The 17,512-nt window shown below is 35.1% G+C and overlaps 1 protein-coding gene across 1 annotated transcript; it reads left to right on the top strand.

The window, feature by feature from the left end:
- The first annotated feature begins 1,493 nt into the window (after window positions 1-1,493).
- mapre1b (microtubule-associated protein, RP/EB family, member 1b) lies at window positions 1,494-11,517 on the top strand. Its single transcript, XM_065249794.2, has 7 exons — window positions 1,494-1,590; window positions 2,498-2,621; window positions 3,153-3,298; window positions 6,527-6,725; window positions 7,706-7,812; window positions 7,896-8,048; window positions 9,651-11,517. The coding sequence occupies exons 2-7, from the start codon at window positions 2,501-2,503 to the stop codon at window positions 9,699-9,701; spliced, it is 777 nt and encodes a 258-aa protein (XP_065105866.1). The 5' UTR covers window positions 1,494-1,590; window positions 2,498-2,500; the 3' UTR covers window positions 9,702-11,517.
- The last annotated feature ends 5,995 nt before the right edge of the window (window positions 11,518-17,512 follow it).

Raw genomic sequence — 17,512 nt, 5'->3', positions numbered from 1 at the left:
ATTTTACCTTTGTATGTTAATAATTATATAAAAAAGTAAGGTACTTAAAATCAAGGTTATTTCATCAAATAATTATTTTTGAAGGTTCCTCAAATACATTTAAAAACATCCGCATTATATTGTTTAAAAATGTATATTTTTCTTGCAGTATTCAAGATTTAGAAACATGCATCTTTTTGTTACTTTTTGTCAGGTTTCAGTTTTTTGCAAATAAAAGAATTAATTCATTAGGAATTTGGCAGAAATACACATATTGAATATGTAAGAAAAAAAGGACAAGCTGTTGAATTATTTGAAAATAATGCACACCCAAGGTGGTAATGCTATATATAAATAAATATATATATATATATATATATATATATATATATATATATGTGTGTGTGTGTGTATATACACACACATATATATATATATATATATATATATGTGTGTGTGTGTGTATATACACACACATGCTTATACCACGATTACCTAAGACATTGATCTGGTGGTTATTTTAAGATATTTGACAGGTCAGGTGTGTTTTATCAAAAAATAATGCACACCTGTGAAACATTTCAGAATAAAGCATTCAACAGCCCTGTAGTATAAAAATATAAATATCAATTTAAGTCTATTTATATGTTTTTACAACACTTTAATAACACATTTTCACTGTTCAAAATCGGTATTGGATAGTCTGGGGTAAATACATTTTATTCTTTTAACATGGTTTGTAATGTAAGTAATCGTAGGTGCCTTTTGTAACAGGACTAAAGTTTTTTTTAGCATAGATTTAGCAAATACATGAAATAGAGCTGCATTAATTATATTCTAATGAAGACACTGAGCATTCTAGAGGTTTACCAAAAAATTGTGTTTTTAAAATAACATCTATAGGTAACCGTACGTTACGGTAAGCTAAAATATCATAAAATAAACAGAAAAAAAATACTTTTGGTCTTTTCATGGCCTTCAGAAAATCCAGATGATGCCTGGGGAGACGTGTAGGGCTGAGTAAAAACTTGGGGGACCCAACTAAAATGTGTATTTTGTTTTAAAAAATAAATTAAAACAAAGATGGGGTATGGAGGCACAAATAATGCAAAAAAAAAAAAAAAAAACTGAAAAATGGTATGCTTTATATTTAACAAATAGAAAGAAAGCGAGGATAGATATCAAATCTAATTTATTTAGTGTTCTATGTAGTTTTAAGTCTTTTTAAACTATATAGTTTAAATTTGCATTTTGATTAATATGCAGAAGGACTGTTTGTTAAATATATTTTAGATTTCATTTTCTTGCATTTTTATATATTATTATTATAACATTATATAAATGGTGTCCATTAAAAAAAGAAATAGCACTGATTTGGTGATTTGCCCCTATCTTAGCTATTAAATGAAAAAGTAAAAATGTTATTATTAAACTTGCATTTACAACTAATAATGTGAAATAATCGATTTATGATTGATTTAATACTCTTAGTTTGTCAGGTATTTTCCCACAATTCTTTTTCACGTCGATGAATCTCTACGTGATGACGTACAACGTTCAAAGAACAAACCGACGCATGATCTGAGAGAAAGAGGCGCCGGCGAACAAGAGGTAAAACTGGTCTGAGAGATCCGAAATACCGTTAAATGTTTATTGCCGTCCTTTATTTCATATCATTACGAAAGAGACATAGTATTGATTTTGTATACGTAGTACAAATGTTTATAAAGGAATAAGATTTATTTTTAATGAGGACGCTGAAATCAGCGGTTAGCTCCGGTCGCTAACGGAAGCTGATGCTGCTGGGGCTGATGTTTTATGGGACAAAGAATTTACGCAGTTTGTCTGATATTTTGCCGGTCTTGTTAACTATGTGACCAGTGTTTGCTGTTTTAAAGAAAATTAGTATTATTCTAGACGTAAAGTTGTGATGGGTACCGAAATATAGGCCTGTTAGAACGGGTTATAAAGAAGAAGGCGAGGCCTGGGTATGGATGAGCAACAGAAGGCTTTGACTCGGGCTGTGGCTTAAAATCTTGCGATTTGCCTACATAGACAGCATTTTGTCCATTTAAAACCTGTTCGAGTCTAAGCTGCTTTTGTGACCAGAATTGTTTTTTTAACAATTTACCAGAAATGCTATCTAGACAGAGGCAGCTCACTAGGTTTTAGTCAGTCAATGTTATTGAGATATTACTGATGTTTTTACTGCATCTGCCCAGTTGTCTTGAGATTCCTTGGCCGTATGCCATTTTAGTACATTACAAGCAAGCTTGACTCAGAAATTAAAGCTTGGAGCACCCATACACTTACCACCCACCTTATAAAATATGTCTCTGATACTACTTGTCACAGCAGTGTCAATGTTTCCATATTCCTAATCAGCTTTAATAATAAAATCTTTTGACAGAATAATAGCTTATGATAGTTTCTCTTTAACACTCTTTAATAAAGTTAAACTACTTGACCAGTTTATTTATTCATATAAATGTCTTATTTATATCCTATTGCATTGTAGGACATGGCTGTTAATGTATATTCCACCTCGGTGACCAGCGACAATCTAAGTCGCCATGACATGCTCGCATGGATCAATGAGTCTCTACAAATGAACTTTACCAAAATTGAGCTTTTATGTTCAGGTGAGTTGTGATTTTGGGCCTTATTATTGGCATTATTATCTGTGTGTTCAGGTAAAGAGTTTTACGCAAAATAATGATCTTTATAAGCTCAAAATTAAATTTCAAGCACACACAGTTTTACTTCTGTACTGTGGTATGTTTTTATTTTAACTCTTTCCTCACCAGCATATAAAAAATGCCATTCAGCGCCAAAACTCGTCATTGGCATTTTCTTTTAATTGATGAGATAACTCCTCAATGGTGGGGAAAGAGTTAAACAGGATTTTCAATGAGACAATATAGTAGATATGGGTTTATTCAATCTGAAATCGTGTCATACAAGAGTGGATTTGGACCTGAATGCAAATTTTCTAAATCAGTTCCTGAATAGCTATGGGCAGAATTTACTATTTTGAGCAAAGATGTCAGACACAACATTTATTTGTAATAACATTAACAAATGAAGCATTCATTACAAGAAACATTCATTTAAAAAGTAAATGGTTTGTTTTTGCATTGTCTGATGTGTCTTATACTCTGTTTTCTCTGCAGGTGCAGCCTATTGCCAGTTCATGGACATGCTATTCCCAGGCTGCGTACCACTGAAGAAAGTAAAATTTGGTGCAAAGTTAGAGCATGAATACATTCACAACTTTAAGATATTACAAGCTGCTTTCAAGAAAATGGGAGTTGACAAAGTAAGTTGCTTTTCTGTTAATTTCTCTTCCCCAATGCTTATACAAGCAGTGTTTGTCTGGTCAGATTACACAAAGCAGAAGTTTAGAGCTCTCACAGGTTTTTTTTATAGAAACACAGCAAACTTTTATATCTGTTTATTTTGTATTTTCTCTATAGTAGGGCTGCACGATTCCAGAAAAAATGATGATCACGATTGTTTTGCTCAAACTTTTGATCACGATTAGAAATCACGATCATTCTCTAAGTGAAGAACTTCTATTCACTTCAGTATTTTTATTACACTTTACAGCCATGTATATTATTAATATTATGTATATGTATAATTAATATTAGGCTATATATATTATATATATTATAAATTTTTTTATTGTTTTGTAATATTCACAGCTCCCATTCTCTTTTTAAAACATTTAAAATCATTCCACAAAATTTTGCATAGATTTTGCAAAAGAAATCCGCAAGAATAGCAAAAATAACTCCTTACACAGATTCAATTTTAGCAGATACTTACAGCAATTAAAACATTTCAGTTTTGTTTTAACTGTCAAAATAATTAAATATCTTTTATTTCTTACATTTTAGAGAATTTTGTGTTTGTTAAATTAAGACAAGTGGTTAGCGGCCGACTGCAAGTTAATGACATATTTGATCAATTGAGCCTCTCAAATTAACACTTCACTTGCCTAAAATAACATTTATATAAAATATATATTTTCAGCATATAACAATGTTTGTTTAAATGTTTATTATCAACACACACTATTTTTAAAAAGCGGAGGCAGGCTGCTCTGCTGCTCGCAGAAGCGACGGAGTGCAGAAAAATAACGAAAAGGGCTATACAATCAAAACAAAACGAAATAAACATGAAAAGAAATAAACATGCAGGTTGCCTTACCTTACACATTCGCAATGCATTGATTAAAATGTAATGCTTTAACACAGAACATGGCTATTCGTGTATTAAACAGTTAAACTAAAAAAGTCTAATCTCAAACAAGAAAAAAATGACACAGCATTCTTACATGACTACAGGAAGAAGTCTTTTATAGATTGTGTGTTGGATGCTGTGTGCATATATTATGCGCAGTATTTAAGGTTTTAATCCAATCCTCTATTTATATATTTTCCCCCGGTGCTGCGGGCGGAGACGCTAAACACCTTTGCAACAGGTGTGCGCGTAGCAGACTCGTGCGATAGGTTAAATGTCTTTCTTTTACAATCATTAATGGCTCAACGTTTCTTTTAATTAAATTGAAAAATATAATAAGATGAAGCCTAAAAAAGCCAGAGGGGCATAAAAAGGCTGAAATTCAGGGCTCTATAAATATATATATATTTATAGGCTATATGTCGTGGATGATCAGGTTTTTTTATGGTTGCGGCTTGTGTCTTCAGGTTTTAAAAAAACTTGATATTTCACGTTTGGACGAAACAAAAGCACAGTTTGCACAAGACTCGTAACTTACCTAATCAACATCACTTTCCTCAAATCCGAAATATCCAAACAATGGAGTATAAGACCCTTTTCGGGAACTAACGTACGTAGGCTATTTCTGCACTTTCTTCTTGCTCTGCCATTATGTTCGTTCAAGGTGAATGACTGTAAATCTCGTGATGCCAACTTAATTCTATCATAACACAGACCGCGCTTGCAAATATCCACTCCGTATACTCTGACTCGCCCAAATCAAGCAAACACGTTGCTTGATTCTAGACCATCTGCTTTATGCTTGGTCTTTACACATTAATCCCGACGATTGTCTTTAACTAATCGTGGGCCGCACATATCGTTATCATGATAAAAATACGATTAATCGTGCAGCCCTACTCTATAGCCCTATTCGGACGGGATTAGTTTTACAGGGGGACCTCTGAGAAAATGGTGCTTCTCAGAGGTCCTCTGTGTTTTTAATCCCGTCCGAATCGGCCATGTCTGTGTTTTTCTCTGACGACCTCCGTAAGAATTCCAGAGCAATTTACCTACTGTTTTTTGCCGAACTCAGAGGTCCTCTTAGATATTTAATCCCGTCCGGATGCAAATGTCTGTGTTTGCCCGCAATATCTTTTGAAAACGCGGTTCATTTCGTGTTTTGGCCAACGTGAGTCCTGTTCATTCAGATATGGATGTTTTTTCACATTCGGCAAAATAAAATAATTACATCAAGATGAGCTGAATATCAACACTGTTAAGACTGGCCACTGTAATATGATTAACGTTATAAGAAACTCCGTTCAATGTTGTTCAACTCCGGAATGGTAATGTTAATTATTAAAGATAATAAATTATTGAATCGTTATTTCTTAATTTCTTTGAGTTTATTATAAGCAGACAGTTATATAAAACACGTAGGCTAACGTTACTTTAGTAGGATTTGTATATTTTATTTTGATTTGTTCAAATTAAATTAATAAATTACATTCTGTCATAATTTTACATTTAAAGCAAAATATTAAACATTACAAACACGCGTATCCAGAGCACATGCTCTTCTGCATGCCCAAATGCATGAAACAGACACTCCCATCTCTGGAATAGCCTGCATCATTTTAATCCCGTCCGAATCGGTACATAAAATCACAGACGTCCTGGGGGACACCTTGAATCCAATCTAATCCCGTCCGAATAGTGCTTATGTATCAGTTTATATTTGCTGTCTGGATGGGATCCAGTTCTTGTGGAAACAAGCACACAAAACCAGTCATAAGGGTCTTTTTTTTTTTTAATCAGGACATCTGAAAGCTAGATAAATAAGCTTTCCATTGATATGTTCTTTTAGGATAGGATGATATACAGCTATTTAAAATTCTTAGGGTGAAAAAAATCTAAATATTGAGAAAATCATCTTTTTAAAGTTTTCCAAATGAGAAGTCCTTAGTAACACAAATTACTAATAATTAATTAATTTTTAAATATTTACGGTAGGCAATTTACAAAATATCTTCATGGAACTTGATCTTTACTTAATATCATAATGATTTTTGGCATTAAAAAAATCAACAATTTTGTCCCATACAATGTATTTTTGGCTATTACTACAAATATACCATTGCTACTTATGATTTATTTTGTTTGATTTGGGTTGTTGTACAACATCGTCCTCTTTACAGTTCTGCTATTAGTTTAATTTCTCAGCAGTCCAGAATTAAACATAAAATAATTATTTTTACTTTTATCGCTGAAACCTCTGTTATAATTTAATAAAATAATGTGCTTTTTTCCTATTCAGATTATTCCAGTTGATAAACTGGTAAAGGGAAAATTTCAGGACAACTTTGAATTCGTTCAGTGGTTTAAGAAGTTCTTTGATGCCAACTACGATGGCAAAGAATATGACCCGGTGGAGGCACGACAGGGCCAGGACGCCATGCCTACGCCCAACCCCTCCATGTCGGCCCTCAGCAAGCCCAAGAAAGTCATCAATGCAGGTTGGTCACATTGATTATATACTGTATTAACACTGTGTAACTAACCATATAGGCAGAAGTGATAGAATTAGAAATGTGCAAAGAAAAATAAAGGGAAATCCTGTTAAACATGTGATCCTGTGATTTACTGTTTCCTACAAAAAAATATCCTACAAAATGTAAATGACCTTAGCCTTAATTGTGAAAATATAACCTTGATACCTTTCATATTGACCGTGTAAGGTCATGTCAAAGATTGAAATGAAACTAAAGTGAAATTAATGATTGAAACTTTGATGCTCCTAAAGCTCATACATAGATTTTGAGACTTTAGACTGGATTTCACGGATAGGGTCACATGTAAACTATACTGCATTTGTTAACATCCAGCTGATTTTATCATATCTAAACATTTTCATTAATTCTTCAATAATGCATAATTGATAACAGCCTATCATCCATACCAAACGTGTCCCTGATCATTAACTTATTTCAGTGCATCCATCCACTCCTAATAGGACAAGCAAACCAGCAGCTGAAATTGGTATGAAGCTGTCATGGCACGTGGGGTCTTCATGTTGTGTAGGGGATTAAATGGTGGCCAAACACAGCTGTCGTTCTCTTCTCACTTGGGTGGTGATCATGTGGTGTTAAAGCTCATCCAGCACTGAATGTTGTGTGTTTGTGGCAGAGTTATTCTGTTTCTAGTGAAACCTCCCAGTGTTTAGTGAGAAATCTAGCCTGGTTTTCATTACAGTTTGCGCAAAACTTTTGCAATGATTTGCAAATCGCGATAAAAAAAATGTTGCAAAACGACAGCTTCTTGTGACTAAAGCGTAATTCTCAGAACGCAACATGGAGTTGAAGTCATAATTTATTTTACTTTCATAATATCATGTTGAAAATGCCATATTTCAAAATGAAACAAGAAATAGATGAAGGGTGGGGCTTGATTTTTAGTTGTGGCATTATAGTCTCTTACTCTTGATTGATCCCGACAGCACCACAGAGAGCGGCCGTGGCCAAGGTAACACCCAAGATGGCGCCTGCCTCTGCACGGAGACCCGGTGCTGGTGGTGATGAGGAAAGGGCAGAGCTTGTACAAGAGGTGTGCTGTATTATCCCACTGTCAAGTCATATTGCACTTTTCTGTTACCACTTTTCTAAAATCATTTGTTTGGTTTCTTTTAGTTAAACATGTTGAAGTCTACGATTCAGGATATGGAGAAGGAGCGGGACTTTTACTTTGGCAAACTAAGAAACATTGAGCTGATCTGTCAGGAGAAGGAGGGTGAGGGAGATCCCACCCTGCAGAGGATTGTGGATATTTTGTATGCCACAGATGTAAGTCCAACACATACACATAAACTCTAATAAATCATTAAAGGGATAGTTCATCCAAAAATAAAAATAATGTCATTATGACTCACCCTCATGTTGTTCCATACTCGTAAGAGTTTAAGATGTTTTAGATTTAGTCAGAGAGCTTTCTGACCCTCCATTGAAAATCTATGTACGGTATACTGGCCATGTCCAGAAAGGTAATAAAAACTAGTGATGCACCAATGTATCGGCCGCCGATACGTATCGGCCGATTTTTAAATGAATTTGAAACCATCTGCATATCGGCAATAGCACGAGAAAGGTCGATAACGATTGTTTATTAATTAACTGCATAAAGAAATCCATTATATGTAAAAAAAAAAAAAATGAGTTAATGTTGTTAATAAAATAAATGCTGAATAGCAAAAACCACCTTTTGAAGGTTGTCATGCTGTCTTATTATATTTGTTTTAGCTTAATTTGTGCCTCTCTTATTATGTTGGTCAGTTGAATGTTAATTAGATCCAATCCATGTTCAGTAAAAATAATTTGATGCAGAAATAAACTAGCTAATAGACCAACTGTATAGTATTGTATACAAGTGTTTAATATCGGTATCGGCCAGAAGTCGGTAAAAAACAATCGGTATCGGCCTAAAAAAAATCCTATCGGTGCATCCCTAATAAAAACATCATCAAAGTAGTCCATGTGACATCAATGGGTCAGTAAGAATGTGTTGAAGCATCGAAAATACATTTTGGTCCAAAAATAACAAAAATTATGACTTTATTCATTGTCTTCTCTTCCGGGTCTGTTGTGAACCGCATGCACGACACTGCAGTGATGCTGCTGACGTGTTATATGGAGCGCCCTAGCTTTTTTTGCGCCTGACCTTCGTTTATAGTCTGAGGGAAACGCACGCTGACACAAATTCTTTCCGCAAACATGTCTGGATAACATATCACAGCCTCGTATAGTAAATAAAAAGGTTGTATCAAGATTTAGGGTTACAATACTGGAATATTTCTGGATCCTGGAACTTTTTTTTTTTTAGTCCTGGAATCTTAGTTTTTAATGCTCCGTTTAAAGCTAGAAATATAGTTTTTACTAAGGCTGTCAATTGATTACAATATTTAATCTAGATTAATCGCATGATTGCCATGAGTTAACTCGTGATTAATCACTCATATATATCTGTTAACTGAAAAAGTAATCAGGCACTCATATTTATTCTGCGTCTAATTCTAAACACCGATCAATTGTACACAAGAAAAAAAATGCTCACTGTTTCACGAACTAGAATGCTGTGAGGGATATTTACTGGGTTTAAACATGGAAATGATTGGAATTTTGTTGGAAATGGTCCCAACATCAGCATTTTTTTGGCAATCACTGTGTTTGATCGGCAAATTAAAACTTGACATAACCTTAGGGTAACTTGGCTGATCACTAGCTTTAGTGGCACGGGCGTGTTAGTACAAATTTTTTAAGCATGGAGAACACATTTACCCCTCAAATAGAATCCAGAAAAACACATAAAAGAAACCTCTCTTATTGAAGAAGTCTTTAAAGCCTTATTTCTTATCCACATGACTTATTCTCTCCGTCTTTTTTTTTTTTTAGGAAGGATTTGTCATACCAGACGCTGAGTCAGAAGACCAGGAGGAGTTCTAATACTTGTGACTTGTTGCAGTTTTACCCACCATACTCCTGCCGTCTCCAAACAGCCCGCTCTCATCCTAAAAGGCTCCCACATCATTATGAATTTGGACTTTTATCTGAAATCCATATTGAAACATATTGTTTTGTCTGCTAAAGCATGAGCTGTTTCAGTTCTCTTAAGAGATGGCTGCCTCGATCTCCCCGTTTCGCTACGAGGAGTGTGTAAAAAAAATACAATTCTTAATATTGCTTTACCTCTTTCAGCAACCTCAGACACCCGCAAGCATATTTATCTTATTTTAAATGTCTCGGACACTTCAGTCTGTAGTGGTTTCTCCCCCTCTGTGCTGTGGTACTGATCTAGTACCTTACACTGACACGATACAGAGGGACACAATAGTGTGTTAGAACCGTTCTGCCCAAGCGCCCCTCTCCCTAGTTTCCATTCATTTTTGGTGCTTGCTTTAGCATACGGCAGGTAGCAGTCACCACCGCTCCAGTGTATCCTTAGTGACTGTGCCTTATACAGACTGTCTGGAGGGAGTGGACCCAGTCTGATGTTTGTCTTTTGTTTGTTTTATGGATGTAGTGATGTATCGTTATGGTCCAGCATGAGTCAGGTTTTGCTGTATTATGTACTAACACTCAGTTTGTGTCACGTGGACAAGGACGTGCACAAGCAAAAATCTTATTATTTTATTTTTTAATTTTTAAAGAATTATATCCATATGAACATAGTTGCCACTACATTGCTGGACCCGAGGCCAACATTTTAGTTGACGAGACAAACACTGCCTGTCTCTGCATGGTCCTTGCAGTTTTCTACCTGTTTTTACTGCCTTATATTTAAAGCATTTTTTCTATCCTTTCATTCGCACTGTCTTGGCAAATATGTGTTATTCAAATTAAAGTTTTAAAGATTTAAAGTTTTCTTTTTTGTTCCTTTTTAATTATTATTTGTAGAAGTTGCAGCAGAATTTATTTCGGATGGAGACTTGAGAGCGTTTTAATTACAAAAGACTAAAAACATTTAGGGACTATTTTAAAATATTGCACTCTTAAGACCATTCCCCAACATTGTCAGGCAAATGTAATAACACTAGGTTAAGGTAAGCGTACCTTTTCTACAAAATAATGTTGAAAGACCTGCATGCCATGGGATGTCTGTGTTCTGAATTGATGAATTATGAGTTGGCTTAAGCATTGACCGCTTGTTTCAAGTAATGTTTGAACTTTAGGATTGTGTCTAGGGAAAATCATGACTTGACTTTGGATCACTGTGCAAATTTGGATTTTCTCTGATGTGTAGCTTGTATCAGTTTTATGTACACTGGTTATTCTCGAACAATATGAAAAATTTCTCTGTGTGTAGTTACTTAATGTTGCATTTTAAATGGATAGCACGTGCAAAACCGGCAATCAAGAGTTTTTAATGGTGCTATTAAATACCTTGACCTCTAAGAAATTGCCTGTTTGTGCTAGAAAATCCTCCTTGCTGGTTGCTTTGGATCATTGGATTGCAAATATTGCTGAAATTGGATGGACTAAAGTGTGCTGGATCTATACTAAACAGGAGAGTAGGAAAATAAAACATCTTTCATTTATGTATGACATAGAGTTGTGACGAGACTGTATGTAAATTCATTTTCACCTTTGCTTTTGCATAGGCACAAGGTGGATGCAAGTAGCATCTGTAGCAGAGTCACATTGTTTAATCCACAACTATACTCTCTCTCTCTGTTTTTGTACATGCAGGCTGTTAACAGTTACACATTTTAAACAATTTGTTCAAGTCAATTTCTTACAATAAAACAAGATTTACATGCTTTTGGTGTTTATCTCTGCTCCTCTGGATCAATCTTCAGTACTTTTTTTAAAGACATTTTGCTACTATCTTGTTTTCAAAACTGCATCAGTATAGTAGATACCGATTATTGTAGCTAACCGTATACTAGTCAAAAGGGTTTTTTTTACATTTCTAATAATAAATTCATCACTTGCAATAGTACAAAAGTATAGAAACTTTGCTGTAACCAACAAGAATGTTAAGTAGATTTACAGAGTAACACAAATATCTTTGAGTCTATATACTGTAAATATATTGGGATGTTAGTGGCTCATTGATGGTTTAAACCATAAATTACTGACCCATAAAAATGTCCACTCCTCATCCAGGAGATATTTCACCACTAGGTGGCAATAGCGAACTTATTTTAATGACACATTCAGACTAAAAATACAGAAACACGTCAGGAGTGAACGTGTTTATTCTCTAGTAAATGAAGGTGTGGGTAAAACGAGCTGTTTAAAAATAATCCATACCTGCCAAAACTATTGTTAGCCAAAGGATTGGCAAGTCTATTGAAAGCTACTTACGTGTCTGCATTATTAAACTGGTGCAGTTGTATTTTAACATCGATAATAATACCCAGATTTACAGAGTAACAATGAATTTTGATCCATCCCAGGTCTTGTGTTATGTCTCCTAACTAAACATAATAATAATTTGTATTATTTAATGGTATTTATGTTATACATTATTATTAAAAGTCTCACGCATCTTCCGTTAATAAGCGAGGTCGGTTTCATACAGTGCTGCGCCGTTCGATCGATGAAAGACGTCGAAATACCGCGAGAGCTGTTTTATCGATTTGCTCTCGCAGTGTTTAGACGTCATTTGCCGATCGGTCTGCGCAGTGCCGCATGGGTCAAACCAACCACACACCTGCGAATCTGCGATGCGACCGAAAAGACGACGTGGAAGTAAGCAAGCGTGAGATTTTCACACGCCTCTGAAACAGGTGTGCAACTTTACTCTCTTTACTCTGTCATCAGGTCGCTTTTTATCTCTTCTAGTTATTTCTTTTTCCTGACTGTGGTGGGTTTTCTGAAATGTTTCTCCTGTACTATAATCAACTGTGACTTGAAGCAATTATTTGTAAAACAGCCTGCACTCATGTCGGTCGTTTGCTTTATTTGTGACAACTGTTGTAAGTAATTTAATCTGTTGTAGGTTGTTGTCTTGCTTTAGTGGCCCTTTCTGTTACATAGGTTCTGACAGACTGTTGTTTACTTTGTCTTTTCTGTCATTATCTGGTCTATAGAGCTTGCTTGGGGAGGTTATTCATCTCGAATACTGATGTCACAAAAATGCATTTTCCCATTAAGACAGGAAGATGAGAAATTTCAGTGTTATGGATGTGAAATTGTAGGCCAAAAATAAAAATATAATTTCTCAGAAAATGTTTTTATTATCAATATATTGAACCATCTGTTTATATAAAAGTGCATTTTTTTTTTACTTGTCAAAAATGACAATTGTTTCCCTTATGGCTCGTTTGGGATCATTTAGAGTCCTTTGAAACTCTGTAGAAACTGCAATTTTAAACTGCATTAAAACTGTTAAGTGTTGGGGTCCATTAAAGTCCATTAAATGAGAAAAATCATGGAATGTTTTCCTCAAAAAGCTTAATTTCTTCTCAACTGAACAAAGAAATACATCAACATTTTGAATGACATGGCGGTGAGTAAATATCTGGATTTTTTTTTTAATGGACTAATCCTTTAAAAATTAAATTTAGATTATTTGCCATGTAACGCTATTGCTGCAGTGACTGTCAGTCATGCAAATAGAAACAATAATTGTTTATAGCATACAGTATAAGATAAAGTATGAATGTGTGTATTGTGGATTAAACAAGAATGGAAGAATTTACGAGAGGGCAGAACTGTTATCATAAGTAATTAAATGGTTAAATAAATGCTTGAAAATGTAAACAGAGACCTCACATTGGTATTTAAGCCTCTAAAAATGGACTTCTGAGATATAAATGTAAGATTTAAAATTAATTAAGTTTGTGTAGATAAATTTCTCTGTATTTGGGTAAATTCGATGAGAAATGTCTAAGTTCACATCAGATAGTCTTATCAAGGGTGAAGATTTGGTTTGAACATTGGGGGGTTTAATGAACTTTTAATTAATTATTTTGGTGAGCCAAGTTGTTTGTTGTGCTTGTTTTGTCAGACCAGATTGCATGTTCTTCTTGTGAGATCTGGCAACACTGCTTGTTGGTCACATTTGTTTTCTGTGATCGGGTGTGCATGTTCTCTGTGAGATTTATATACTCCCTCATTCTGAAGGCTATAGAGGGTTGTCTATGTGGTCGAAATGCTTCACCGCTCATTTAAAGAGACTTCCGGACTTTTGTTCCCTCAACCCTCTAAAATTTTGTCTCTTCTATCTTGTAACTTCAAAGCAGATGAGCTTGGCAAAACTAATGGAAAAGAGAAAAGAAGCACTGTTTTTTTAAATTGGATGTTTAGGGGGTTCATAAAAATGACACAAACCTGTAAATACATGCTATTTAGACAGACATTTACGCGTCTGCTTTTCTACGCACACGCATGCACTTACATGCAAGCGTTATAGCGTCTTCAGGCAGTATTCCAGAACAATAAATGCTCATATTAGGAAATATATGCCCATAGGCTGTATTTATCTTTAAAAGTGATGATGATATTTGTTTGGATTATGAACATTACATTTACATTTACATTTAGTCATTTAGCAGACGCTTTTGTCCAAAGCGACTTACAAGTGAGGTAAACAATAGAAGCAATTATGGCAACATAAGAACAGCAATACATAAGTGCACTGGAACTAGTCTCATCAAGTCCAACACAATATACATAGCCAAGGGTTTGTTAGTAATTTTTTTATTTTTAAAGATAAAGAGGAAGGTAAATAGAGAAAGAGATAAAGAGAAGGTAACTAAATAAAGATGGTAAATCTGTAATTAGGAAGTTAGGTAATGATGGAAGAGATGGGTTTTTAGCCGAGTCTTAAAGACATCTACAGTGTCAGCTGATCGTGTCACGACCGGCAGATCATTATTCAGAATGGTGCCAGCTCTTTGCTAAAAATACATTTTTTGTGTGATAGCTAGTCTGCCTAAGAGACTTTAGTCCGGTATCCATTGTGCCCATAAGACTCCGGGATTAAGACCTAAAATCCATGTGTACAACTACAACCATGTTTTTTGTGGAAGCATTCATCATTGATCTCTGCTAGTGGCTGAATGATCTTTAAAGCCCTGTCTTTGCTATTTTAATTTACACCTGAAATAATAAATGAAGAAAACCTTTTTTTTTTTTTTACGTGTTAGTATTCTTATTACACATTTGCATCATGCATGTACTTACCCATCACAAAAGTGCATAGTATATTGGGACACAGCAGCTGTTTTTTATTGGTAGAGCAATACCAGATGAATGTCTCACTTTGCCGTCTCCCTTTATAAATGCAGAACTAGGTGTTGAGATCACAGTTAAAATATTTACGTGTGGATTGAGGGCTCTGACAGGCAAAGCAGGTGGTGTTTTGTGTGTGCTGGACAGGGTTGACTCTTTCATTTCAGCATTTTTTTTCCCATTGTCCCACAGTAAATGCATCCGTATCATTATCTAGTCATGCAAAAGCAAGTTACTTTTTGACTTCTCAAGTTTAGAGTTATAGCTACATCCTTACTTGTTTGTGTCCTTAAGGGGATACTCCAGCCAAATGTCAAAATTACCCAATGATTTGCTCACCCTCAAGCAATCCGAGATACATTTGTCCTTTATTAACCCGTTGGAGCTATGTGGATGCACTTTTTGTGGCTTTAAAGTCAGAAGTTGTTCCCTGATCCCTGTTTTCTCCCATTATAAGCTTGGAGGAGCATGGACATTTACTTGGCATCATGATGGCAACCGGCAAGCTTGTATTTTATTAACAGAAACTATACAAATGTATCTTTCTTATCATATGCACACTTAGTTAATCCAAAAAGTCCAGCTTAGGCAGGTGAAAAGGTACTAGGAAGCATGACAGAGTCATAGATCTAAGCTTCAGTGCTTGCCCGATCATGTCTGTGGTCTGTTGTTTGAAGTATTAAGATACCACATCAGAGCTGTGTTTTAGACACAACACAACTTCCTCTGAACTTCATCAAACAATCTCACAGACGCTTAACAAATAATTGTTTGTCTGAACGAGAAAAAGTGCATGTTTGCTAGCGAAAAAATGACTTTGATTACTAATGAAACAAAATGTAGGCACACTGATTAAATAGCAAATTTCAGATAAATAATCTTTGATCTGTTTGAATTTCTTTGGGTGTCTATGAAGTTTAGTTGAATTAGGTGCAAGTATCAGGGCTATTAGAGTCAAGGGGAGTAGTAATACTCAAACAGCCCCTTTCATCTCTTGTCTTTCAGTTGACTCTCTTTGTAAAGGAAGTATGTGACAGCTGGACGGCATGTCCTTCATCCTTCTATTGTGAGATTTGTATACGGTTCATTCAGTGTACCGGCCATGTGTAATGTGTTCTTGTTTAAGAGTGAATGAGAGTTAGGTTGACTCCAAACTTCCTAAGTCAAACATTTAACTGAACCCTGACGGTTTGTTGTGATACTGCTCTGAGTGTGAAGTTCAGAGGTCAATATGTGAAGGACAGACAGCGATGAAGCTGAATATCTGTGTGTCAGCGTTGAGCATCATTCATTAAAAGTAAACAGAAAAAGGTTGTAGGGTGTGTTTTTGTTAATGGAAAATAACCAAATATATGTATATGCATATATGTTAAAATCAGAACATTTAAGTATACAAGTTGAGTCATAATAAAGTGAAATGACACAGGGAATAAGAATTGAACACACTTTATTTAATACTTTGTAGAAAGACTTTGTTGGTGATTATAGCTTCTAGACGTCTCTTGTATGGAGAGACCAGTCGTCTGCATTGCTCATGAGTGATTCTGGCCCATTCTTCCACACAAATGGTCTTTAAATCTTTAAGGGTTCTTGGGCCTCTTTTATGAACTTTGATCTTCAGTTCTCTCCATAGATTTTCAATGGGATTTAGGTCAGTTGATGTACTGACCACTTTATTGTTTCCTTGGCCTTGTGTTTGGGATCATTGTCTTGCTGAAATGTCCACCCTCTTTTCATTTTCAGCTTTCTGGTAGATGGCAGCAGATTTTTATCCAGAATGTCCCGGAACATTTCTCCATTAATCCTGCCTTCAATAATATGAAGTCTGCCAGTACCCCTTGCTGAAAAAGCACCTCCAAACCATGATACTATAGTCTCCCACAGGCTTCTCCAAACTTTTGCAAACTTTTTGCTTTTACCCATCTTGAAGTCTTTCCTGTGTGCCTCCTGAGTAATGACAGGCCTTTATTGGCCATCAATTGGGACTAAAGCAGCTGATATCAATTAGTACTAATAGGGGGCAGGGTTTCTCTCTCAATACTGACAGATTTCAGGTGATCTCCTGGCTTTCTATGCCATTTTGCAACTTGTTCTCTTCATGTGTTCAAAACTAATTCCCTGTGTCATTTTACTTTATTTATTATGACTCAACTTGTATACTTAAATGTTCTGATTTCTTTGTATGAATTCAATATTTGGCTTGATGGCTACATCTGGTGAAAATTTTGTGTCAATAGCCCACTTTGAAATCCCCTTACTGATAAAAATGCTGATGTGTCAAATACTTATTTTCCCCACTGTATGTACATTATATTGTGTCTATATTTTAGAGATGCACCGATATATCGGGCAATAATCGGTATCGCCAATAGCAGCAATCAGCTATTACCCAATAGTTTAAAAACAGCAAAGTTTGGGATTTTTTGCCCTTTTTTGAGGCTTGACACTGGGCACTGTTTGCTTTTGTTGTATGGAAAATTTTACGTTTGACTAATCCGTTGCTGTTTTTAAACCCTCTTGGGAAAGTTGTATTTACAAGCACTGTTTCTTAATTACAATGAGATGTGCATTTT

Source organism: Paramisgurnus dabryanus, chromosome 21 (genome assembly GCF_030506205.2).
Source record: "Paramisgurnus dabryanus chromosome 21, PD_genome_1.1, whole genome shotgun sequence".
Classification (NCBI taxonomy): domain Eukaryota; kingdom Metazoa; phylum Chordata; class Actinopteri; order Cypriniformes; family Cobitidae; genus Paramisgurnus; species Paramisgurnus dabryanus.
The sequence above is the reverse complement of the archived record's forward strand: the minus strand, read 5'-3'. Positions and strand labels throughout refer to the sequence as shown.

Coding starts and splice junctions, on each gene's coding strand:
- mapre1b (XM_065249794.2), top strand. CDS start 2,501: ATGGCTGTTAATGTATATTCCACCTCGGTGACCAGCGACAATCTAAGT. Junction 6,726..7,705: donor CAAGAAAGTCATCAATGCAG/GTTGGTCACATT, acceptor TGATCCCGACAG/CACCACAGAGAGCGGCCGTG. Junction 8,049..9,650: donor ATATTTTGTATGCCACAGAT/GTAAGTCCAACA, acceptor TTTTTTTTTTAG/GAAGGATTTGTCATACCAGA.